The sequence below is a fragment of the Rhinoraja longicauda genome, chromosome 8, assembly GCF_053455715.1.
Source record: "Rhinoraja longicauda isolate Sanriku21f chromosome 8, sRhiLon1.1, whole genome shotgun sequence".
NCBI lineage: Eukaryota > Metazoa > Chordata > Chondrichthyes > Rajiformes > Arhynchobatidae > Rhinoraja > Rhinoraja longicauda.
The window spans coordinates 64975572-65001100 of NC_135960.1; the positions used below are offsets into that span (position 1 = coordinate 64975572).

At 44.5% G+C, this 25529-nt stretch overlaps 1 protein-coding gene across 5 annotated transcripts in view; it reads right to left on the reverse strand.

Moving 5' to 3' along the window:
* Positions 1 to 25529, reverse strand: part of LOC144596046 (E3 ubiquitin-protein ligase HECW2-like) — a 339372-nt gene that overhangs the window by 122158 nt on the left and 191685 nt on the right. For all 5 annotated transcript variants that reach the window (XM_078404133.1, XM_078404134.1, XM_078404131.1 and 2 more), the window contains exons 5-7: positions 18024 to 18099; positions 7229 to 7398; positions 6966 to 7108 (exon numbers count right to left, since the gene is read on the reverse strand). In XM_078404133.1, coding sequence (XP_078260259.1) covers positions 6966 to 7108; positions 7229 to 7398; positions 18024 to 18099 — 389 coding nt within the window. The remainder of the gene's footprint in view (positions 1 to 6965; positions 7109 to 7228; positions 7399 to 18023; positions 18100 to 25529) is intronic.

The window sequence follows — 25529 nt, forward strand, 5'->3', positions numbered from 1 at the left end:
TAAGCACTGATTTGAACAAAAATAACACGACTCAGTTTTCAACAACCCGTCCACAAAAAATAAAAATGTGGTCAAGGAGTCCACAAGACACGCATGTACATTAACAAAATGGCAGAAGACAGCCTTTTTATGGTAGAAACAAGGAACTGCAAATGCTGGTTTACACAAAAGGACACAATGAGCTGGAGTAACTCAGTGGGTCAGGCAGCATCCACAGAGAACATTGATAGGTAGGGTTTTGGGTCAGGACCCTTCTTCAGTCTGTGTCACACCCCAGTCAATGCCACATCGTTTTGTGGCAGCTTGTTATGTACAAACTACCTACAATAATAACCATGTTTAAGTCAGCCAAGAACCCTGCACTTACAACAATTGGGACTTGAAAATGGTGCCAAAATGTATACTGCCTCAGTTTACTACTGCTAAACACGTACTGTACCTGAGATGCCTATCTAAGATATATCTAAGAGCTTATGTACAGTGATACTTGTACTGCCCTGAAAACAAAAATGAACCATACCATACAAAAATCATGGCCAAGACCCTGGGGATAACAACGTTCTTCATCAGGATATTAACATGGGGACCTGTTACACTCACATGCAGAAGCAGCCTGGGCTATGATTTAACATCTTTTCCAAATGTTGGCATCACTAATATTCAGGACCACATTGTTGTCTCCCTAGATTTTTATGCTTCGCGTATTTGGTGTGGCATTTGAAATTGTCATTCTGCATTTCAGCTTTATTTGTCCATCATTTTTTTTGCTTTCACTGAAGTATATTAAGTATTGAATGCACAATTACATCTCAAAGCTCTGCTGGTACAAATGGCAATAGGTGCCTTAGTTTTCTTGTCATTTACTTGTCTCTTCCCAACTACTTTTTTTGGGAATGGAAAATTAATGACAAACGCTCCCTCGATTTGCAAGAGCACATGCTGCCTTCAAAACAAATCAGAAAGTCATGCAGCAACAGTAAAAGCAGCAGCATAATGACGATAATGATTGTAAATTGTCCCCCGTCTGTGCGTAAGATAGTGTATTAGTGTATGGGGTTCGCTGGTCGGTGCGGACTCGGTGGGCTGAAGTGCCTGTTTCTGCGCTTGGTTCTGGCGTATCTTTAAAACTAATTTAAAAAATAGTAAACCAGGTACAGTGACTCCATTAAATGTTGCCAATAATATGGTAAAACAGACATTTAAAATATCATGTTGACTGATGCGGCAAAATTTTAAGTACAGGGTTATGAAAACCTGCGAAAGCAGTTCCAGACATTCCTACTCTGCTCTACGATGCAGTGTAAAATGAGTACATGTTTTTGCTGTGTATCGGTACACATGACAATAATAAACCAATATCAACACCAAAATCAGACCAATGGCACAGACAATATCATTAGAAAACCAGACGAAACAGCTCTGACAGAGATTCAAAGGCACAGCAGGATTAAACTTACAAGGGGCTCTCTTCTCATGAAGTTGGATTGGCACACATTGTACGGAAAATAGCTGTGAGATAGTCAGCTTTACACATGGATTTAGAACAGTATATGTTGAGGAAGGTTAGACAGGTATCCTAAACAGCGGTAAATGATATGGACAGAAATCATACAGTCTGGAGGTCTCCCTCAGTTCTTCAGGACTAACACAAACCTGGAAAATTTAATTTCTTTAATTTACTTTAATTTCTTAACCATTCACTCATTTGCTAGGGAAAAAAATAAGATGGGTTACAAGTGTGTGATTACATTTGGGTGGTAAAGAGTCAAAAGAGACCATGGGAAAAGAATATCACAAAAAGCTAAAACTACTTGCGGCACGGTGGCGCAGTGGTAGAGTTGTTGCCTTATAGCGCTTACAGCGCCAGAGACCCGGGTTCGATCCCGACTACGGGTGCTGTCTGTACAGTTTGTACATTCTCCCCAAGACCTACGTGGGTTTTCTCCGAGATCTTCGGTTTCCTCCCACACTCTAAAGGCGTACGTTTGTAGGTTAATTGCCTTGGTATCAATGTGAAATTGTCCCTAGTATGTGTAGGATACTGTTAATTTGCGGGGATCCCTGGTCGGTGCAGACTCGGCGGGCTGAAGGGCCTGTTTCCACGCTGTATCTCTAAACTAAACTGCTCAGGAGGTCAGCCAGATTCTGTGGGGAAAATACGAGCCACAATCTGCACTAAATGAAGATAATCCTGGAAGAATTCTTGAGTCGAACACAAACCAAATGAAAATCAAAAATCAACAGATGAGATTTATTCACAAGTACCAAATAATAATTGATGAAATTTATAAGATACATGGCTAATTGGAAACAGGTCAACATGTTATCCCTTTTCCAACGACACGATGAATCAAACGCAGAAGACTATTTGAATATTAGCCTTGCATCAATACATAACAAAATATAATAAAACGTTACAAGAAGATGATTATTTGTGGGGCAACAACCTAGTTAACAGCAGGGATGGTCCTGTCTCAAGAATTTATTTGTAGGAAAGAACTGCAGGTGCAGGTTTAAATCGAAGGTAGACACAAAATGCTGGAGTAACTCAGCGGGTCCAGCAGCATCTCTGGAGAGAAGGAATGGGTGACGTTTCAGGTCGAGACCCTCCTTCAGACTGATGTCGGGGGAGGGGGCAGGACAAAGATAGAATGTAGTCGGAGACAGTAAGACGAGTGGAAAACTGGGAAGGAGGAGGGGACAGAGAGGGAAAGCAAGGGCTATCTGAAGGCTATGAATAATTTATTTGGCTCCTTTGAGGAGATAATATTTCAAATGCAGCATGAAAAGTTTTAGGACTGGTATAACTTGATTTCCATCATAAATTGCACACAGTTTCATATAATCGGCCACTATGTAAACATAAACCAAAAGGGATTGAGGTTAAAAATCTGTAAAAGGGTTGTAAATTCACCAAAGACAGGAGGCAGGGAGAATTATTTCATGTTGGAGACAGTGCTTTTGGGATTGGTTCTGACAATCCTACCATTTCTAATTTATATTAACAACTCAATGCAATTGTTCAGATTTTAGATAATGCCCAGTTGACAGGTCAATTGAATCTCAAGGTGCAAATTATTTTTAATGGGCGGATGGACAAATTAAATTTTACACAAACAAATTCTGTGTACATGAATATAATAAAGATTCAAAGAGAGTCCATAGTAAAATCAACCATGAAATTAAGCTGCGTCTATGAAGAAAACATAAGTCAGAAACCTCCACTAAAAATCAAAGTAGCTCAATGCTAGAAAATGAGTTATTCCAAAGAATAATGCTGAAATAGCTGAGGATGAATATTGAACATAGAACAGTACAGCACAAGAACAGGCCTTGTGTCCACAATGTCTATGCCAAATATAATACCAAGATCTTCACATAACCAAAATACCGCCATTCCCTGCATATCCATATGACTATCCAAAATCATTTTAAATGCCACTAATGTATCTGCTTCAACCACCACTGACAGCAGTGCGTTCCAGGCACTCACCACCTCTGTGCAAAAGACGTACGAAATGTAGCAACGTCAGAAAATTTAGAAATTTAGTAATTCATAGAGGCGAATAATCAAAAACAAACTGCAAGTTAAACAATAGACAATAGACAATAAGTGCAGGAGGAGGCCATTCGGCCCTTCGAGCCAGCATCGCCATTCAATGTGATCATGGCTGATCATTCTCAATCAGTACCCCGTTCCTGCCTTCTCCCCATACCCCCTGACTCCGCTATCCTTAAGAGCTCTATCTAGCTCTCTCTTGAATACATTCAGAGATTGGCCTCCACTGCCTTCTGAGGCAGAGAATTCCACAGATTCACAACTCTCTGACTGAAAAAGGTTTTCCTCATCTCCGTTCTAAATGGCCTACCCCTTATTCTTAAACTGTGGCCCCTTGTTCTGGACTCCCCCAACATTGGGAACATGCTTCCTGCCTCTAACGTGTCCAACCCCTTAATAATCTTATATGTAAACAGCACAAACCAGGCCAAATCCTCTTTTGTAATCTGATGGAAGTTCACGCTCTATGCTTATAGTGCAGTATGAGGAATAAAGCAAATATAACATCTATCCCCATTGACTGAGGCATAAGTCATTCAAGTCTCGAACATGGTCGTGAGAAAATATAAGGAACAACTCTTAAATGCCAAACAACCTACAAGGCAACATTTTAGCTTTACAATTGCAGAACAGAGTGAAAGTAAGAGCCACAACTGTAATTCAGATTCAACCCCAGCAGTGAGGCAAACAAACATGCTGCAAGTTTCAAAATACATCCCTTCAAAAATAATGCACAGCATACGAAATTAAGATTTTGGTGTTGATCATATCATATCATATATATACAGCCGGAAACAGGCCTTTTCGGCCCACCAAGTCCGTGCCGCCCAGCGATCCCCGTACATTAACACTATCCTACACCCACTAGGGACAATTTTTACATTTACCCAGCCAATTAACCTACATACCTGTACGTCTTTGGAGTGTGGGAGGAAACCGAAGATCTCGGAGAAAACCCACGCAGGTCACGGGGAGAACGTACAAACTCCTTACAGTGCAGCACCCGTAGTCAGGATCGAACCTGAGTCTCCGGCGCTGCATTCGCTGTAAAGCAGCAACTCTACCGCTGCGCTACCGTGCCGTTGAATGGACGCAAAACGCCTTGGATCATTATTGAACCATGGAAATGTTTTGATTTTAGTTTTGCTTAGTTTAGAGATACAGCACGGAAACAGGCCCTTCGGCCCACTGAGTCCGCACCAATGGTTCAGGTCAGGACCCTCCTTTGCATTTCGTGTCGGGACTCTTCATGTTTCACGGTTACAACTATCATGAACACACCGTCGAGAAAAAAAGAAAATAGGGGCATTGGACTGACAGTAAGGATGTTCTTCAAGTCTAATAACACATTACCCTGTACATTGGCACTATCCTTACACAATAGGGACAATTTACAATTTGATAATGGAGTTTTTAAGGTTTTGTAGGGTGGACGAGCAAAGGAGCACCAAATGGCTGTGCACGTCTATATAAAACTATGGTGTGCTTGTGGTAAGTAGGAACATTTGCTTTTGGCGAGACAAATGAAAGTCATCATAAGTGATTGGAGCAGAATTGGGCCATTCAGCCCATCAAGCCTACTCTGCCATTCAATTATGGCTGATCTATCTCTCCCTCCTGCCTTCTCCCCATAACTCTTGAAGTGGAAGTAAATTTAGTCTACATTCTGTATTTGACTTTAACTCAGGTACATTATGTCCATACAGACTTAACAATATGATGTCGATAAAGCAAGCAGCAAACTATGGACGATCAGAATCAGCAATAAATATCCTCTAACCCATGGTATTTATTTCACAAAATGCTGCAGTAACTCAGATTGGTTAACGCGGACAGAGCGCAGGTGTTGAGCGAAGCGATCGCCGAGCCTGCGTTTGGTTTCTGATCTCCCGGTGGCTGAGCACTTCAACTCCCCCTCCCATTCCCAGTTTGACCTTTCCGTCATGGGCCTCCTCCAGTGCCATAGTGAGGCCCACCGGAAATTGGAGGAACAGCACCTCATATTTCGCCTGGGCAGCTTGCAGCCCAGTGGTATGAACATTAACTTCTCCAACTTTAGATAGTTCGTCTGTCCCTCTCTTCCCCTCCTCCTTCCCAGATCTCCCTCTATCTTCCTGTCTCCACCTATATCCTTCCTTTGTCCCGCCCCCCTTACATCATCGCTGCTCCTCCTCTAACCCATGCATCTACTCCTCTCGCGGAACACTAAAAAGAGCATTTGCTGCCATCTATTACTTGCAGCGTTCAAGATCTGCCCAACATCCAGAACATCAATTGCTACTGGAAGTACAATTGTTCCAAACTTTGTGCCGTTGATGTATTTTCTCACAAATCCATTGACACCACATGTTTTGTTCTCATGCACCACTTCCATTCTTCACTTCAAAAGGCGATGTCTCTTTCAACCTTTGTTTCGGTTATAGCAAAAATGTAAGAATGCGCATTTTTCAAAGTCTCCAGAACCTATCTTAGCAAAATAGTTCAAGTAGTGAAGAAAAATGCAAGTAGACTATTGGTTTTCATTCATCATCACAGGATAACTGCATGTATTATTAAGTATAAATAGTCTCAGCAAATAATCCATGTTGGTTCAAATACCACCAAAGCAATTTGACATTTGAATTCAAACCGAATCACTCTGGAAATGAAAACTTGGTATCAGTAACAATTTCTATAAAGCTCCAGTGAAAAAAGGACCTAAGTAAATTACCTGTTGTAATTAAGCCTTTAACCCCTGATGACAATCTAGTAAATCAGTGTATTTTGCATCAGTTTCAAAAACGTCCTCATATAAAATTTTCAAAATGTAATTCCTCCATTTTATGTTCTCACAAGTGTGCTGATTTTCTCTTGATGGGTAAGAGTGCAATGAAATTGAACATGACTGAAGGAGCAGAGAACATAAAACAACAGAAAATAAACCTCTAAGATAGGAAAAACGAGACAATCAAAAGTAAAGTAATTTAACCAAATTATCCTGCCAGATGGATCTAATGCATCTTGGACATTACAAAGACGGCTATCAAGGGGACAAAACTGAATGCACATTATAATGTGCCGACCCGAAACGTCACCCATTCCTTCTCTCCCGAGATGCTGCCTGACCTGCTGAGTTACTCCAGCATTTTGTGAATAAATCAATTTGTACCAGCATCTGCAGTTATTTTCTTATAAAACTGAACGCACATTATAAATGGAAGGATGCAAATTGCTGGAGTAACTCAGCATGTCAGGTAGCATCCCTGGAGAACATGGTAGGTGATGGTTCAGGTCGGGACCCTCCTTTGCATTTCGTGTCGGGACTCTTCATGTTTCACAGTTACAACCATCACGAACACGCCGTTCGAGAAAAAAAGAAAATAGGAGCATTGGACTGACAAGTTCTTCAAGTCTAATAACACATTACCCTATGGCATGTCTCTCCAGCAGACGTTGCACTGGGATGGTGAGTTTACCCAGGAAACGTTTTATAATCGGCCGACTCTTTGCAAATTTGTCTTTAACATCAATTTCAAGTACATCTGTGAGAAGTGCCACAAAAAGGTATGTCTGTAAAACAACAAAACAAATATCATCGTAAACATACTTAGCATTTCAAGCGTTAATTTATTCAGTCATTACTTAGTCGAGAAGTGTATGTTCAATTTCCATAAGGTGGCATGGTTTTACCTCTCCTTGCCAAATAGGGTTTGTTGTGTTAGCCACTATTGACGACCGCTTCTCTTGTCTGTGGTGAGCAAATTTGGGGAACGTGCTCTTTTTCCCAGGCTGAATGGCCATTTTTAGATATGGATCTGGGTTGAAAAACATTCCTTTCTTGAGTCCCACGGCTCGGATATCTGTTTGGAGAAATGAGAGTCAGTGTCAGACCACAGTAATAACATTTGATCCAGCAGCAGTCGCAGGGCATTGGGGCCCGTTTAACAGTACTGGACTTTGTACCACTTCTTTGGAGTGGTACACCATGGAAACAGGCCCTTCAGCCCACCGAATCCTGGCCGACCATCGATGACCCGTATACTAGCTCTATGCTATCCACTTTTGCATCCTACACACTTGGAGCAATTTACAGAAGCCAGTTAACCCACAAACCCGCACGTCTTTGGAATGTGGGAGGAAACTGGTGCATCCGGAGAAAACCCACGCGGTCACAGAGAGAGCGCACACACTCCGCACAGACAGCATCCGTCGTCAGGATTAAACCCGGGTCTCTGGTGCTAGTATGCAGCAACTCTACCGCTGAGCCGCCCTCTGGAAGGATAAAGCCTGTAGCAGTACTTGATAAGAAAAATAAATCTTCATTACGTAACTTATAAACCCGTGCTAGATGTACACTGGACAATTAGGTTGCTGTAAATGAAAAAGCAGAATAAATTGTTACATCTTCAATTCATTTACATATAGAAAGACTCCATTACTTTTATTTTCCATTTTCTCACAGGTAATATTTTTCAAACGTCAGAAGGCCGATGTATTAATTCATCACCATGGGTTTGTCGACCTGCAGCTCCTAGTCAGTTGGTTTGCTGATTCATGTTTACATTTTAAAAGCTTGATCGTGAATGCAGATTGAAAAAGAGTAAGTAAAATCTTTACTGCAGATGCATGTATGGATTGCAAGGAGCAACACTTGCCAATGCAAGGTTCACCAAGGTTAGCGATTAAAGATGTTACACAGTCTGAAGAAGGGTCTCGACCCGAAACGTCACACGTCACACGTCGCGCGCACACACACACACACACGCACGCGCACACACACACACACACACACACACACACACACACACACACGCACACACACGCACACACACGCACACACAATCGCACACACAATCGCACACAATCGCACACAATCGCACACAATCACAAACACACATAATGATCCCAGATATTTTGCGTCCATTCAACACCCAAGACCTTTGAGAGTTGTTTTTCCATATTAAAAGATATCTAAGTGGATTCCCTCCCTTTTACTTTCTGATGCCACAAACCATTTTCAGTACTTGTTTCGATATCTCTTTTTTGGCCTTCTTAGACTTTATCTTTCATGCATTATATCGTTGCCTTTCTTACACGTTTTACATGGTCATTCATTTCCTACTTTAATCCCTTCTGCAAAGTCTTGGTTTCAACTGTTGTTTCACTTGCTGCATTTAAAATGGACAGTTTGTGCGATCCTTTGTCAGGATCACAAAACTGTTTACAACTGTTAGGTCCATCTGAATGGAGTCACCACTGTAATGCACCAAAGATAGAAATGAGATAGTGATCATACAAGGTTGTTTATCACTCAACCAATTGAGTAATCAAGTACTGGTTCGGAGACAAGTATAGAGCCATCCCTTCTCCAGGGTTTGCATTTACGGACCCACATCACTCTCCAGGGCAGTAAGGAGAAATCTCTCCCCAATGATAGACACAAAAGGGTGGCGCAGCGGTAGATATCCTGCCTTACAGCGAATGCAGCGCCAGAGACCCGGGTTCGATCCCGACTATGGATGGGTACGGAGCTTGTACGTTCTCCCCGTGACCGCGTGCGTTTTCTCCGAGGTCTTCGGTTTCCTCCCACACTCCAAAGACGTGCAGGTATGCAAGTTAATTGGCTTGGTAAATGTAAAAACAAATTGTCCCTAGTGGGTGTAGGACAGTGTTAATGTGCGGGGATCGCTGGTCGGCGCGGACCCGGTGGGCCGAAAGGGCCTGATTCCGCGCTGTATCTCTAAAACTAAAAAACTAAAAAGTAAAACAAAAAGCCAGAGTGACTCAGCAGGTCAAACAGCATCTCTAGAGAAAAGGAAAAGGTGACGGTTCAAGTCAAAACCCTTCTTCAGACTGAAAGGTCTCGACCCGAAACGTCACCTATTCCTTTTCTCCAGAGATACTGTCTGACCCGCTGACTCACTCCAGCTTATTGTGTCCATCGTCGGTTTGAACCAGCAACCGCATTTCCTTCCTGTACAATCTCTCTCCATTCCTGCTTTGTAAGAGAGGCTGCTTTAATGCCTTGAGCCAGTAATTAACCCATCTCAAATCACCGTGAATGTCGCATGTCATAGAAACATTTCTGCAAACAGAAGCTTCCAAGCCTCTATCAATAGCCTATCCTGGTCAGTCAGCAGCAATCCAAACATGCATCTGCAATAAAGGCTTTACTTACAATGTGAAGGCACATTCACTACTTTCCTACTGGAAGAAAGGCCGCAGATCTTAACTGTGTACCTAATGTAGAGTAGCACAATCCTTTTGCCCATCAGGCTTGTGCTCAATCTCTGTCAAGTCACTGGTCCCCTCATCTCAACTAACCTTAAACTACATGCTCACTAACTCCACCTTTAATATGGTGCAGACTTGTGCTGGTATTTGTAAAGTGAAGCACAGGAATTTGGTTCTTCCTTCCTGAGCCCACTTACTGTTCTACTATTGCTCTTTCTTTCCTACTTTAAGGGAACAAATATTAGAAAAGAAAAACTTAATATACCTTCAAACAGCGTTTGCACAGGATGATAGACACAAAATGCTGGAGTAACTGCCAGCCATGGCCAACAAACATCAAACGGTTTAACCCCGATGCCTTCCAACCATTGCCAGGACTTCAACACGGCTAGTTTGAAGAAGCCACTTCCTAACCACAACCAACACATTTTCTGTAGCACCAGAGGACCAAATACTCTCGACCCAATGCTACTCCACCAATAAAGATGCCTATCACTCCAGTCCTCATCCTACCTTTGGAAAAAACTGACCGCCTGCTGGACTCTTTCTTCCTGCATACATATGCCCTTGACTGAAGGGCATAGTTCCAATGGTGAGGATTGCACAGAGCTGGTCAGGAAAGGCAGAGGAACGACTCCGTGAGTGCTTGGCGTTGGTGGAATGGACAATGTTCAAGCACTCAGCAAAGGATCTGAACAGACACACTATGGCAGTGACCGACTTCCTAAGGAAATGTGTGGAGGAGTGTGTTTCCACCAAGGCAATCCGAGTGTTCCCTAACCAAACTTCTTGCGTAAACCAGGAGGTCTACAATCTACTGAGGACCTGATCACAGGCATTCAAGTCTGCTCAGACAAGGTCACATAGGAAGGTCAGGTACGACCTTGAGAAGGCCATCAGAAAAGCGAAGAGCCACTTTTGGTCTAAACTGGAGGTCAGAATGGATGTTTGGCAGAGTATGAATGTTGTACAGGGCCCTAGTGAGACCGCACCTGGAGTACTGTGTGCAGTTTTGGTCTCCAAATTTGAGGAAGGATATTCTTGCTATTGAGGGCGTGCCGCGTAGGTTTACTAGGTTAATTCCCGGAATGGCGGGACTGTCATATGTTGAAAGACTGGAGCGACTAGGCTTGTATACACTGGAATTTAGAAGAATGAGAGGGGATCTTATCGAAACATATAAGATTATTAAGGGGTTGGACACGTTAGTGGCAGGAAACATGTTCCCAATGTTGGGGGAGTCCACATAAGGGGCCACAGTTTAAGAATAAGGGGTAGGCCATTCACAACTGAGATGAGGAAAAACTTTTTCAGTCAGAGTTGTGAATCTGTGGAATTCTCTGCCTGAGAAGGCAGTGGATGCCAGTTCGTTGGATGCTTTCAAGAGAGAGCTAGATAGAGCTCTTAAGGATAGCGGAGTCAGGGGGTATGGGGAGAAGGCAGGAACGGGGTACTGATTGAGAATGATCAGTCATGATCACATTGAATGGCGGTGCTGGCTCGAAGGGCCGAATGGCCTCCTCCTGCGCCTATTGTCTATTGTCTATTGAATGCCATCACTTGCTGCAAAGCAAAAACAAGTAGTAAAAACGAGTGCTGGTGAGGCATCACCTCTGGGCGAGCTGAAGGCTTTCTGTGCATGCTTCAAAAGGGAGAACCCCTGTGACACTCTAATCTCAGTCACCAAGGCTGGTGTTGCATCAGAAGATCCTTCATGAGGGTTAACTCTTGGAAAGTGTCGAGCTCCAAAGTTCTACCTGGCCACGTCCTCACAGCCTGCATGGACCAGCTGGCTGCAGTGTTTGCAGGCATCTCTCATTACTAAGGTCACAGGTTTCCACAGGCTTTAAAGGGCGTTAATAATAGCAGTGCCCAAGAAGAGCAGGGTGGTGTGCCTCAATGACTTCTGACCTGTGGCTCTGAAGTCCATAGTGATGAAGTGCTTTGAGAGGTTGGTTATGATGCTCATGAATTCCTGCTTCAGTGAGGATTTGGACCCATTACAATTCACCTACCAGCACAACAGTTCAACAGGGGATGTGATCTCGATGGCTCTCCACTCTGCAGTGGACTACTTGAACAATAGGAACATGTACAGTACATCAGGTGTTCATTTACTGTAGCTTAGTGTTCAACATCATCACCTCCTCCAAAGTTATCATCAAACTCAGTCTCCCCTCATCCCTAAGTAAATGGGTCCTAAACGTCCTCATCGACAGACCACAATCTGTATGAATTGGCAACAACATTTCCTCCTCGATGACCATCATGACAACACAGGAGCACCTCAAGGTTGTGTGCCCAGTCCCCTGTTCTACTCACGCTATACCCATGACTTTGTAGCCAAACACAGCTCCAACGCCATCATTAAATTTGCTAATGATAAGACAGTTGTTATACGAATAGTGAGTAACGACGAATCAGAATACAAGAGGGAGATTGAAAAATCAGATTGAATGGTTCCACGACAATCTTGCTCTCGACGTTAGTAAGATCTAGGCCCCATAGGTGACTTCATGAAGTGAAAAGCCACGGATCCATGAGCCCACTTTCATCAGTGATGGAGAGAGTCAACAGCTTCAAGTTCCTGGGCGTACTTATCTCGAAAGATCTTCCTGGTGCCAGCACGTTGATGCAATCGCAAAGAAAGCTCGTCAACATTTATACTTCCTCAGAAGATTGTGGAGATTCAGTTTTGAAGACGAGTACTCTCTGGAAGTTCTACAGATGTAAGGTGGCGAGCAAACTGACTGGGTGCATAACAGCCTGGTTCGCCAACTTAAACACTCAGGAACAGAGGAGACAACAGAGAGTGGTAGTCATTGCCCAGTCCATTATGCGCACTGACTGCTCTACCATCAAAGGGATCTACAGGAGGCACCACCTCAAAAAGGCAGTCCACATCATCAGAACCCTATGTCAGGGGTTATGGGGAGATGGCAGGAGAATGGGGTTTGGAGGGAGAGAGGTCAGCCAGTATAGAATGGCGTAGACGATGGGCCAAATGGCTTAATTCGGCTCCTATGACTTATGAACTACACCATTGTACCACGCTTTCATCTCACTACTACCATCGGGAAGATAATACAGCAACCTGAAAACCTTGACCACTAGGTTAAAGTAAAGCTTCTTCCCAGCAACAATTTAATTTTTGACCACGACACAACAGTAACCTCAGCAAATATGATCTTCTATGGATTGTGTTGTTGGTTCCACGACAAACTTTGGTTCTGCACTATTGTGGTTACCTAGTATTACAGTTATTAATTTATTGTATTTATATTTATCTATCTGTTATTGTATTTAGAGGCCTGTTATGCTGCTGCAAATACAAATGTGATTGTTTTTGTTGCCGATACATATGACACTGAAACACTCTTGTCTCTGGAAACAAAAAGCACTCGATATGTTTACCAATGCCCCACAAAATTGTAATGAATTGTAATGAAGGAGCTGATTGTAGACTTTAGGAGGGCTCAACATCCGAGGACATAAACGCCACTGGAGATAAATGGGATTACTGTGGATAGGGTGAGCAGCTTTAAATACCTGGGAGTCCACATCACTGAGGATCTGACATGGACAACGCACATTGCCGCACTGGTGAGTAAGGCAAGGCAGTGCCTTTACCACCTCAGACAGTTGAGGAAATTCAGAGTCTCTCTGAGGATCCTTCAGTGCTTCTACTCTGGGGCTGTAGAGAGCATCTTGTCCGGAAACATCACAATCTGGTTTGGGAACAGCTCTGCCCAGGACAGGAAGGCTCTGCGGAGAGTAGTGCGTTCGGCTGAACGCACTATGGGAACTACACTAGCCCCCCCCTGCAGGACCTATACATCAGGAGGTGCAGATCCAGAGCCAGCAAGATTATGGGGGACCCCGACCACCCCAGCAATGGACCGTTCCAGCTGCTACAGTCAGGCAAACGCCTCCGCTGTCACGCTGTGAAAACAGAGAGGATGAGACGGAGTTTCTTCCCACAGGCCATCAGGACTGTTAACTCTCATATCACCAGGGACTAATTTAATTTACTATATTAATTTATTTTTTGTGTTAAAAAAAATTTTCTATTCTGTTTTGTAGTTTTAGCACAATCCGCAGGCATTGCCACTTTCATTTCACTGCACATCTTGTATGTGTATGTGACAAATAAAGTTGACTTGACTTGATCAAACGCACACATGACATAAGGATAAACAATCACTAAAAATAACGAGAACGAGGAAAAGTTTTGTCGTTAATAGGAATGAGAATATGTACGTATGTTGGACTTTTAAACTTAATAATGTTATAAGAGCTCATTGGTTGGTACGGGTGGCAATAAGTCAAGCAAACGTAACCTGTAGGCAGCCTGTATATATTTCAAATTCAACATGCAGTATTTGTGTACACAAAATGCATCATGAGAACCATAAGGCTGCTTAAAGGGCCTGTCCCACTTAGGCGATTTTTTAGGCGACTGCCGGCGACTGTCATAGTCGTAGCAGGTCACCGATAAACTGGCGACTGGACCCTCCCTACGACAATGTCTACGACAAGTTGCAACAACCTACCACCTAGTCGTCGGCAAGCTACAGCAAGCTACCGACAACCGGCGACCCAATCGTCGCAACCTAGGACGTCCACCTACGACCGCGCCTACGACAACCTACGACCACGCAGGCAACAACCTACGACAACAGGTGACAACCTACGACAACCAAAGTCAACCTTCGTCCCGGTCGGTGACAACGGAAGACAATTCACGTCATTTTGGCCTCCAGTTTTGACGCCGGTACCTGTCGCCGGTTGACGTAGGGAGTCGCCAATGGAGTTCACTGAAGTCAGCATCGGCGACAACCTACGTCACCTGACGACAACCTACGACAGCACCCACGTCAGGAGACGTCAAGCTACGATCATTGGCGTCAAACTAACAGCAGTGACCAGAAAAATGCTACGACTCTTTGGAGACGACTCACGACCGTACAGGTGACACCCTGGTGACCGTGTGGCAACACCCTAGTCACCTGTAGTCGCCTAAGAAATCGCCTAAGTGGGACAGGCCCTTAAGACTTTCAGAGATGAGAAGAGGTGGAGACAAAGGGAAAAGGAAAAGAGATTAAATTATTGAACATTTTGTAACATGGAATCTACCATTAACAAATCTACATGTTCCATGTTCCGCACATAGCTGAGAATATGTCCGAGTCCACCCACGGTCCCCTGTCAAGCATGTTATTTTGGCGTTCTTAGGAGATATCCTCAAGTTCCAAAACAAATGGCAGGATACATGGTTTGAGAGATAGTTCCAACGCCATCATTAAAACATGGTTTGAGAGATAGGTCATTGTAGTTCCAACAGATAGTCTTTTAAGGATGCCTCCAACACCAAAGGAAATGCATCACTTCTGGGGCAGGTGTGTATTTAAATGATTTGCAAGATTTGGGCTTGAAATGCAGCTTCCCAGTGTTGCCCAGCACAAGTCAAGTCAAGTTTATTTGTCACATACACATACATGATGTGCAGTGAAATGAAAGTGGCAATGCCTGCGGATTGTGCACAAAAAAGAATTACAGTTACAGCATATAAATAAAGTTAATAAGTTACTATAGTGTAGACAAAAATTTAGTCTCTGGGGTTATAAAAGTTGACAGTCCTGATGGCCTGTGGGAAGAAACTCCGTCTCATCCTCTCCGTTTTCACAGCGTGACAGCGGAGGCGTTTGCCTGACCGTAGCATCTGGAACAGTCCGTTACTGGGGTGGCAGGGGTCCCTCATGATCTTGCTTGCTCTGGATCTGCACCTCCTGATGTATAGGTCCTGCAGGGGGACGAGTGTAGTTCCCATGGTGCGTTCTGCTGACAGGGCCTTCCTGTCCTGGGCAGAGCTGTTCCCAAACCAGACTGTAATGTTGCCGGACAGGATGCTCTCTACAGCCCCAGAGTAGAAGCAATGAAGGATCCTCAGAGACACTGAATTTCCTCAGTTGTCTAAGGTGGTAAAGGCGCTGCCCTTGCCTTACCCACCAGTGCGGCAATGTGTGTTGCCCACGTCAGATCCTCTGTGATGCAAGTCCTCCCAAGGCAGTACCAGAAACTATCATGCCAGGATTGCAAAACTGGATCATATTTCATCCAACTGCAACTTTATTCCAGAAATGTCATGACTCATCACCAGCTATGTTTTTAGTGAAAACATTCTTTGGGTGAAGCAGTGTTGAAACATTTTAGGCCACTAAATTTTTTGTTTAGTTTAGAGATACAGCGTGGAAACAGGCCCTTCGGCCCACCAAGTCCGCGGTGACCAGCGATCCTCGTACACTAACACTATCCTACACACAAGGGACAATTTACAACTTTTACCAAAGCCGATCAACCAACAAACCTGTACGTCTCTGGACTGTGGGAGGAAGCCGAAGCACCCGGTGAAAACCTAAACGGGGAGAACGTACAACCTCTGTACAGACAGCACTTGTGGTCAGGATCGAACCCGGGTTCCTGGCGCTGTGAGGCAGCAGCTCCATTGCTGTGCCACCATGCATGGGTAGGGTGTGGAAGAAGGACTGAACACTGTGATCCTAACTCCTAATTCCTTGCTTGTTATCTTTCACGAGGACAGGAAATGGTCAAGATGAAGTATGGGCTGTTCCTAGGGGGGCTTGCTGACAAAAATATCCAGTGCTGCTGGAAGATCATCAACTCAATGAAAGCAGCACGTTGGTCGATCTTCGAGTGCCATGAATTGTCCAGAAGGGAACACTTCCAATGGTGTATTCCTGGCTGCAGGATTACACGCTGAGCGGTTGATGGCACTAGGCTTATACTCGCTGGGGTTTAGAAGAATGAGGGGGGACCTCATTGAAACATACAGAATAGTGAAAGGCTTGGATAGAGTGGGTGTGGGGAGGATGTTTCCACGAGTGGGAGAGTCTCGGACTAGAGGTCACAGCCTCAGAACCAAAGGACATTTTTCTAGGAAGGAGATGAGGAGGAATTTCTTTAGTCAGAGGGTGGTGAATCTGTGGAATTCTTTGTCACAGAAGGCTGTGGAGGCCAAGTCAGTGGATATTTTTAAGGCAGAGATAGATAGATTCTTGATTCGTACCAGGTGTCAGAGGTTAAGGGGAGAAGGCAGGAGAATGGGGTTAGGAGGGAGAGATAGATCAGCCATGATTGAATGGCAGATTAGGCTTGATGGGCTGAATGGCCTAATTCTGCTCCTATCACATGATCTTATGATCTTATGATGCACTGAACTTCGGTGCAGCAACTATACAAGTTTGGTGGAGAAGGACCACTTTCTCAGACCCTGCTGCCATCCTGAGTCCTTTGAAATGGCCTCTCAAGCATTTGAGTGGCATTGGTGTTTGTAAGAGTATGTTCTGGTTTAATGACACTATAAATTTATTGATTTGGTGGCACAATAAAGACATGTAGCAGTTGTGCTGTATTCCCTGCTTATATGTTTATGAATGAATTTATTTTTGAAATTAAGAAAACAATGCAGAGTAGCGGTAGAGTTGCTGCCTTACAGCGCCAGAGACCCGGGTTCGATCCCGACTAAGTGTGATGTCTGTGCGGAGTTTGTACATTCTCCCTGTGATCGTCTGGATTTTCTCCGAGGTCTTCGGTTTCCTCCCACACTCCAAAGACGTAGAGGTTTGTAGGTTAATTGGCTTGGTAAGAATGCAAATTGGCACCTGGTGTGTGTCGATAGTGTTAATGTGCGGGGATCGTTGGTCGGTGCGGACTGGGTGGGCCGAAGGGCCTGTTTCTGTGCTGTATCTCTAAACTAAACTAAACTAATTCAATCAGTCTGAAGGGTCTCGACCCGAAATATCACCCATTCCTTCCCTCCATAGATGCTGCCTGACCCGCTGAGTTACTCCAGCATTTTGTGTCGACCTTAAACTAACTCAATGGTTATTGCAACTGTTGCATCTTCGACAACAAGTTCAGTGTCAGGAAAAATGTTACAAAAAATGATTTGATTAAGAAGTTGATATATCTTTTTCCACAACAGTGGAAACGTATTTGATATTTAAACCGCTAATATTGTATTCAGTGCATGTGTATTTATTTGCATGTGCGAAAAGGGAAAAGCTGACTAGTGTGTAAAAAAAGATAAAGACACCTTAAGGACTACTGATTTCTGAATTTATTTAATAAATGCTGTGTATGTAAATATTTCTCGTATATACTATTACCAGTTAAAATGATCGTAATGAACAAATTAGAAATTGTTGCTTACAAAAGGGCTGCATCTTACCTGATAATATGAATCTGACAACTTTTCGATTGTTCTCACCGTTCAATCCACCTTCCCCCAATTCATCTGCTCCGGCCTGTAAAAAAATAATCCAGCAATATATTTTAACCTCTGTTAAAAACAGCTATTAACAGATCCACTAGTTGGCACTCAGTGCATGGTTCACCTGCATTGGCAATAGAAGGTGTACATTCAATTAACTCCTAGACTGTGGAACAGCATCCCTCTCCCGATCAGAACTGCCCCCTCCATCGACTCCTTTAAGTCCAGGCTCAAAACATATTTCTACTCCCTAGCGTTTGAGGCTCATTGAGGAGGCGCTGTGAACTGTTTGCGTGCTACTGTATGTTTTCATTTTTTTTTCTATTGGAACCTAATCAAATGTACAGCACTTTGGTCAACGTGGGTTGTTTTTAAATGTGCTATACAAATAAAATTGACTTGACTTGACTTGACTATCATGGCACTCTGTTTAGATTTACTCAGATCATGTTGGCTGATTTTGTGAGCATCACAATGGAGACCTTTGTAAATGCAATTTCAACCACTAGATGGCATAAGGATGGGCCATTAATTTGAAAGGCATTTTGTTTTCATTTCGATGTTACAAACGTATGCCTAATCACTCTATTAGAGGGGACCAATAATCTAAATAAAGCTTTGCAAATGATCCAGAGTCAGATTCATGTGATCTGTGGTAGTCTGGCACGCTGACCTCTACCGGGCTGAGGCCTAGCAAAAACTCTCACATACCTCCTCCTACTTATCCTTGGACCATGTCCCCACAGGCGAGCACCAGACCTTAATATCACACACCATTTCTGATTTTATTACTTCCAGCTCTCTGCCCTCTAAAGCCTACAACCTTATCGTTCCCCAGCCCCGCACGGCCCGATTTTATCTTCTCCCCAAAATCCACAAACAGAACTGGCCTGGCAGACCCATTGTTTCTGCTTGGTTATGTCCCACCGAATTAATTTCCACCTACCTTGACTCCATCCTATCCCTCCTGGTCGAATCCCTCCCCACCTATATCCAAGAAACTTCACACGCTTTTTGTCTCTTCAACGACTTCCGTTTTCCAGGCCCCCACTCCCTCATTTTTACCATGCATGTCCAGTCACTCTACACCTCCATCTCCCACCAGGAAGGTCTTAAAGCCCTCCGTTTCTCCCTGGACCGCAGAACCAGTCAATTTCCGTCTACGAATACTCTCCTCCGCCTGGCAGAGCTGGTCCTTAACCTCAACAACTTCTCCCTCGACTCCTTACACTTCCTCCAAATCCAAGGCGTAGCTATGGGCAGTCGCAAGGGCCCCAGCTATGCCTTTCTCTTTGTAGGGTACTTCGAACAATCACTGTTCCAGATGAACACTGCCCCCATCCCCGTAGTCTACCTCCACTGCATTGACAACTGCATCGGTGCTGCCTCCTGCACCCATGCAGAACTCACTGACTTCATCAACTTCACCACTAATTTTCATCCCGCACTCAAATTCACTTGGACCGTCTCCGACATCTCCCTACCATTTCTGGATCTTACCGTCTCCATCACAGGAGACAGACTATCGACCGACATGTACCACAAACCTACTGACTCCCATAGCTATCTAGACTACACTTCTTCCCACCCTGCTTCCTGTAAAGATTCTGTCCCCTACTTCCAATTCCTCCATCTACGCCGCATCTGCGCCCAGGATGAGGTTTTCCATACCAGATCATCGGAGATGTCCTCCTTAGGAAACGGGGGTTCCCCTCTTCCATTATAGATGAGGCTCTCACTAAGGTCTCCTCGATATCCCGCAGGTCCGCTTTTGCTCCCCCTCCCCCTATTCGTAACAAGGACAGAGTCCCCCTTGTCCTCACCTTCCACCCCATCAGCCGTCGCATACAGCATATAATCCTCCAACAATTTTGCCACCTCCAAAGGGATCCCACTACTGGCCACATCTTCCCATCTCCGCCCCTTTCTGCTTTCTGCACAGACCGTTCCCTCCACAACTCCCTGGTCAACTCGTCCCTTCCCACCCAAACCACCCCCTCCCCAGGTACTTTCCTCTGCAACCGCAGGACATGCAACACCTGTCCCTTTACCTCCCCCCTCAACTCCATCCAAGGAACCCGACAGTCTTGTCAGGTGAGGCAGAGGTTCACTTGCACCGCCTCCAACCTCATCTACTGTATCCGCTCTTCCAGGTGTCAACTTCTGTACATCGGCTAGACTAAGCACAGGCTCGGCGATCGTTTAGCTGAATACCTCTGCTCAGTCTGTCTTAACCTATTTGTTCTCCCGGTTGCTCAGCACTTCAACTCCCCCTCCCACTCTGACCTTTCTGTCCTGGGCCTCCTCCATTGTCAGAGGAGGCCCAGCGCAAATTGGAGGAACTGCACCTCATATTTTGTTTGGGTAGCTTACGCCCAGTGGTATGAACATTGACTTCTCTAACTTCAAATAGCCCTCTCTCTCCATCTCCTCCCCCTTCCCAGTTCTCCCACCAGTCTTACTGGCTCTGACTACATCCTATCTCTGTCCCGCCCACTCCCCAGACATCAGTTTGAAGAAAGGTCTCAGCAGGAAGATTGTTCCCGATGTTGGGGAAGTCCAGAACAAGGGGTCACAGTTTAAGGATAAGGGGGAAGTCTTTTAGGACCGAGATGAGAAAGTTTTTTTTCACACAGTGAGTGGTGAGTCTGTGGAATTCTCTGCCACAGAAGGTAGTTGAGGCCAGTTCATTGGCTATATTTAAGAGGGAGTTAGATGTGGCCTTTGTGGCTAAAGGGATCAGGGGGTATGGAGAGAAGGCAGGCACAGGATACTGAGTTGGATGATCAGCCATGATCATATTGAATGGCGGTGCAGGCTCAAAGGGCCAAATGGCCTACTCCTGCATCTATTTTCTATGTTTCTAAGCCCATGCAATCATAGGGAGAACGTGCAAACTCCACGCAGATTGCATCTGAGGTCAGGATCGAACCAAGGACAGGTTTCTAGCACAGTGAGGCAGTGGCTCCATCAGCAGTGAGTAGAAAATAGTGTAAAGGAATGAAGGCATAATTTTCAGGCCATCAGACTGTAATCAATGTGATCCCGTAAGTATTAGTCATTGGAAGTAAAAAAAATACAAATCCTGGAAATCTGAAATAGCAGAAAATGCAGGAAACATTCAGCAGGTTCGGCATCATCTGTGGAACGAGAAACAGGGCCGATGATTCAAAATGAAGACTCTTCTTTAGAACTGGAGAAAGGATGGAACTGGAGAAAGGAGAAAGTTAGCTTTACGTTGCAGAGAGGGTGGGAGACACAGAGTTAGAATGAAAGGAATATTTCTGAAAAGGTGTGACCAGGGTTGCCATGTGGATAAGTTGTAAAGGGTTTACCAGTCAATGGGTAATTGGGGGCAACGAGGGAGAAAATACACAAAATCTACAAAATGAGAAAGCGAGAACATAAACAAATGAGCATGAAGTGCAGACGCTGAGTTACTCCAGCTTTTTGTGTCTATCTTTGGTGTAAATCAGCATCTGCAGTTCCATCCTCCATAGCATAACGAGCAAGGTTGTGAGAAATGTTGAAAGACTGGAGCGACTAAGCTTGTATACACTGGAATTTAGAACGATGAGAGGAGATCTTATCGAAACGTATAAAATTATTAAGGGGCTGGACACGTTAGAGGCAGGAAACATGTTCCCAATGTTGGGGGAGTCCCGAACAAGGGGCCACAGTTTAAGAATAAGTGGTAGGCCATTTAGAACTGAGACGAGGAAAAAAAAATTTAGTCAGAGAGTTGTGAATCTGTGGAATTCTCTGCCTCAGAAGGCAGTGGAGGCTAATTCTCTGAATGCATTCAAGAGAGAGCTGGATAGAGCTCTTAAGGATAGCGGAGTCAGGGGTTATGGGGAGAAGGCAGGAACGGGATACTGATTGAGAAAGATCAGCCATGATCACATTGAATGGCGGTACTGGCTCGAAGGGCCGAATGGCCTCCTCCTGCACCTATTGTCTATTGTCTAAATGCCAAGCAGATTAGCCTGTGCAAAAAGAGAGAGAAAGATGAGCCAATACCGCCCAAGGTTGACAGAGCATCAATGGCTACAAAAGGGATTGCCCGCTTCAGAAATGGACACAAAAACAGACGTGAGTTCCCCAAAGTTGTGAAGACGATGTAGACTATGAAAGGCTGCGATGTACCGAGGCAGATGATGAGGTACTCTTCCTCGAGCTTAGTCTCGGCCTCACTATAACAGTGGGGGTGGCCACGGACAGGTAGTACGGATGAGAGCGAGATGACGCGATAAAGTGGGATGATGTGTCATCCCTGCAGACTGAATGCAGGTTCCACGCAAAGCCTCACCCAATCTGCGTTTAGTTTCTTTATAGTGGGGAAAAGCACATTATGAACACTGAAATACAGTGGCTTGGAAGGAATCTCCCAGACCAGCACAGCCTTTTGCTCCTCCTGCCTCAAGGTAGAAAGACTCTGGAGTGTCTGGAGCTGAGTCACAAACCACAGAACTCCCTACCTCCGACACTGCACTTGTTGCCATAATATTAATGTTTCTGGTCAGATTTCCTCCAAGAATATTGATAACCCCAATGAATGTCAAGGGTTGGGGATTAAGCACTTTCATTGGCTGACAAGTATGGCATTAATGTTATTTGTCACATTTTAGAGATTCAGCGTGGAAACAGGCTCTTCGGCCCACCGAGTCCACGCCGACCAGCGATCCCCACGCATTAACACTATCCCACACACACACTAGGGACAATTTATATTTATACCGAGCCAATTAACCTACAAACCTGTACGTCTTTGGAGTGTGGGAGGAAACCGGAGCACCCAGAGAAAACCCACGCAGGTCACGGGAGAACGTACAAACTCCGTACAGACAAGCACCCATAGTTAGGATTGAACCCGGGTCTCTGGAGCTGTAAGCCAGCAACTCTACCGCTGCGCCACCGTGCCGCCCTGCTGCGTGTCAGTCCACGCTTATCGACTTGTTCTTAATGCCTGCAAGTACGAACTGCTTCATTCGCCAAGGACTCAACAATGGAAATGAATATGGTGCAATTATCAGTGAACATCTCTGTTTCTGACCTTACGACAGAACAAAGACCCTTAAAGAAATAGCTGAAGATGTGGCAGGGAAGAGGGTCCTTTACCTTGGTGCCCTAAGTCATAGATATTCTCATGTTTATCTGGATGTGTTATTTGCAAGCCCTTTGCCGAATCAATGTGGTCATTATGATAACTGGTTCAATTCTGCCAGATGTAAGCTCTCCCAGAGTTGTTGAATTTGAATAGGCTGTGCAAGCTGGAAATCGTGGACACACACAGCGAGCAAATGATGGTGAAAGCGGGTGGCTCCACCCAGGAGAGGGTGGGTGGTCAGCAGCTGGAGAGGGACGCCAGGTGGAGAAGGAAAGCATGAGAGGAAGTGGCATAGAGTCATAGAGTGATACAGTGCGGAAACAGGCCCTTCAGCCCAACTTGCCCACACTGGCCAACAGGTCCCAGTTACACTAGTCCCACCTGCCTGTCTAGGTCCATAACCCTCCAAACTTGTCCTACCCATGTATCTAACTGTTTCTTAAATGTTGGGATAGTCCCAGCCTCAACTACCTCCTCTGGCAGCTTGTTCCATACACCCACCAACCTTTGTGTGAAAAGGTTACCCCTCGGATTCCTATTAAATCTTTTCCCCTTCACCTTGAACCTCTATCCTCTGGTCCTTGATTCTCCAATGCTGGGCAAGAGACTCTGTGCATTTACCCAATCTATTCCTCTCATGATTTTGGCAGAGAGTAAAGAGAAGAGAAAGGAGGGAAGAGCGACTGATGGACAGTCGGGAAACAAAAGGCAGAGCCGTCGGAGGCAGGGCTTAGGGCTTGGAAGTGAGCAGTGGAGGAGGAACTTCCATGAACTCTGCAGTTCATTGAAAATCAAATGTTTGGGCATTATGTGTAGGAAAGAACTGCAGACGCTGGTTTACACCAAAGATAGACACAAAATGCTGGAGTAACTCGTTGGGAATTAGCTGGATCGGATGCGTTTTGCCTTTCTGAAAAGGAAATGGCTGGACAAGCGCAAAAACTATTCACTTCTGTTAAAATAACATAAAAATAGAATATATTTAAAATGGAGAACTACTGCTGAATGGTGCTGTTAACACTGTTATGGGTGTTCTCTTTTGCTGGTGAAAGTAATTGGGAAGGCTAACTTCTTGAAGGCCTTTAATGCAAAGAGATTGGAGTCCAAGTTAAGAAAGTCTGGCAACAATTGAACCGGGCCTCAGTGAAACCATAACTGTAATTCCGTGTATGTTCTCATCCACTTACAACAGGAAGGATACACTTGCCCTAAATGCAATGCAACAAATGTATGGAAGGAATCAAGTGAAGAGGGAGTTCTGTGAGAATATCACACTTGTAATCTCCTACGATTTTAAGAATGAGTGGCAATCTTATTGAAACGTTACAGATTCTGAATAAACTTGAAAAGGTAGACATGACAGTCTCAAGGCGAGGAGACAAATATTGTGGTTTCAGGGTCGGAGGTTTTATTTCTTAAAGGATTGTGAATCTTCAGGATTGTCTACTTCTTAGGACTGTGGATCCTTAATCATTAAGCATAGTTAAGGGCCTGTCCCACTTAGGCGATTTTAAGGCGACTGCCGGCGACTAGGCTGTCGCCGACAGTTCGCCGGGGTGTCGCGGGCATGATCGTGAGGAGTCTTCCAAAGATCGTAGTGGATCTCGGCACGTCGCTGAGAAATCAAACGGTTTGAAATCTCTCGGCGACAGCTGGCTTGTCGCCAGGCATCATAGCTTATTGCGGGCGCTGTCGTATGCTGTCCCCAGGTTTGATAGGTTCTCTTAAGATGCATTTAGAAGCACATAATATTAAAATAAGTAAAGTCATTTCAAGATACCATAAAATGCTTGTGTTTAACCAATTTATTTACCGTCAGGACATTTGACAGGTAGATTGGAGGTGACAGTTTGACGGTCAGGTAAGCGTGGGAATTTTCGCGGTTTTTGGCCTCAGCCATTACATTTAAAGTGGGCTCCAAACCCAGATATTCAACCCAGAAACCAGATATGCATCTCCCTTACATTTTCAAAGAATGCCCACACACTTTTCACAAAAATCCACTGAACCACATTAAAAAAAAAATCTTTTTAATACAGCTATTAGTAAACGAAGTAAATCCAGTTTACTCTTTGTTACAGTGAAGCTTGGTTTTTAAGTAACCCATACAAGGTGTTATAGTTCAAAACTCTCAAGTACTTACCGACTTGTCAGTGATTTCAGCGAAAATTAGGAGGCCGGAGAAGCATTGACAGCGTGGGAATTTTCGCGATGTTTTCAGAAGACGCTGTAATCTCGACCTGACTCGGCATTGTCGTGGTCATTGTCGTCGGGCAAATCGTGGTCATTGTCGTCAGGGGGTATGGGGAGAAGGCAGGAACGGGGTACTGATTGAAAATGATCAGCCATGGTCACAT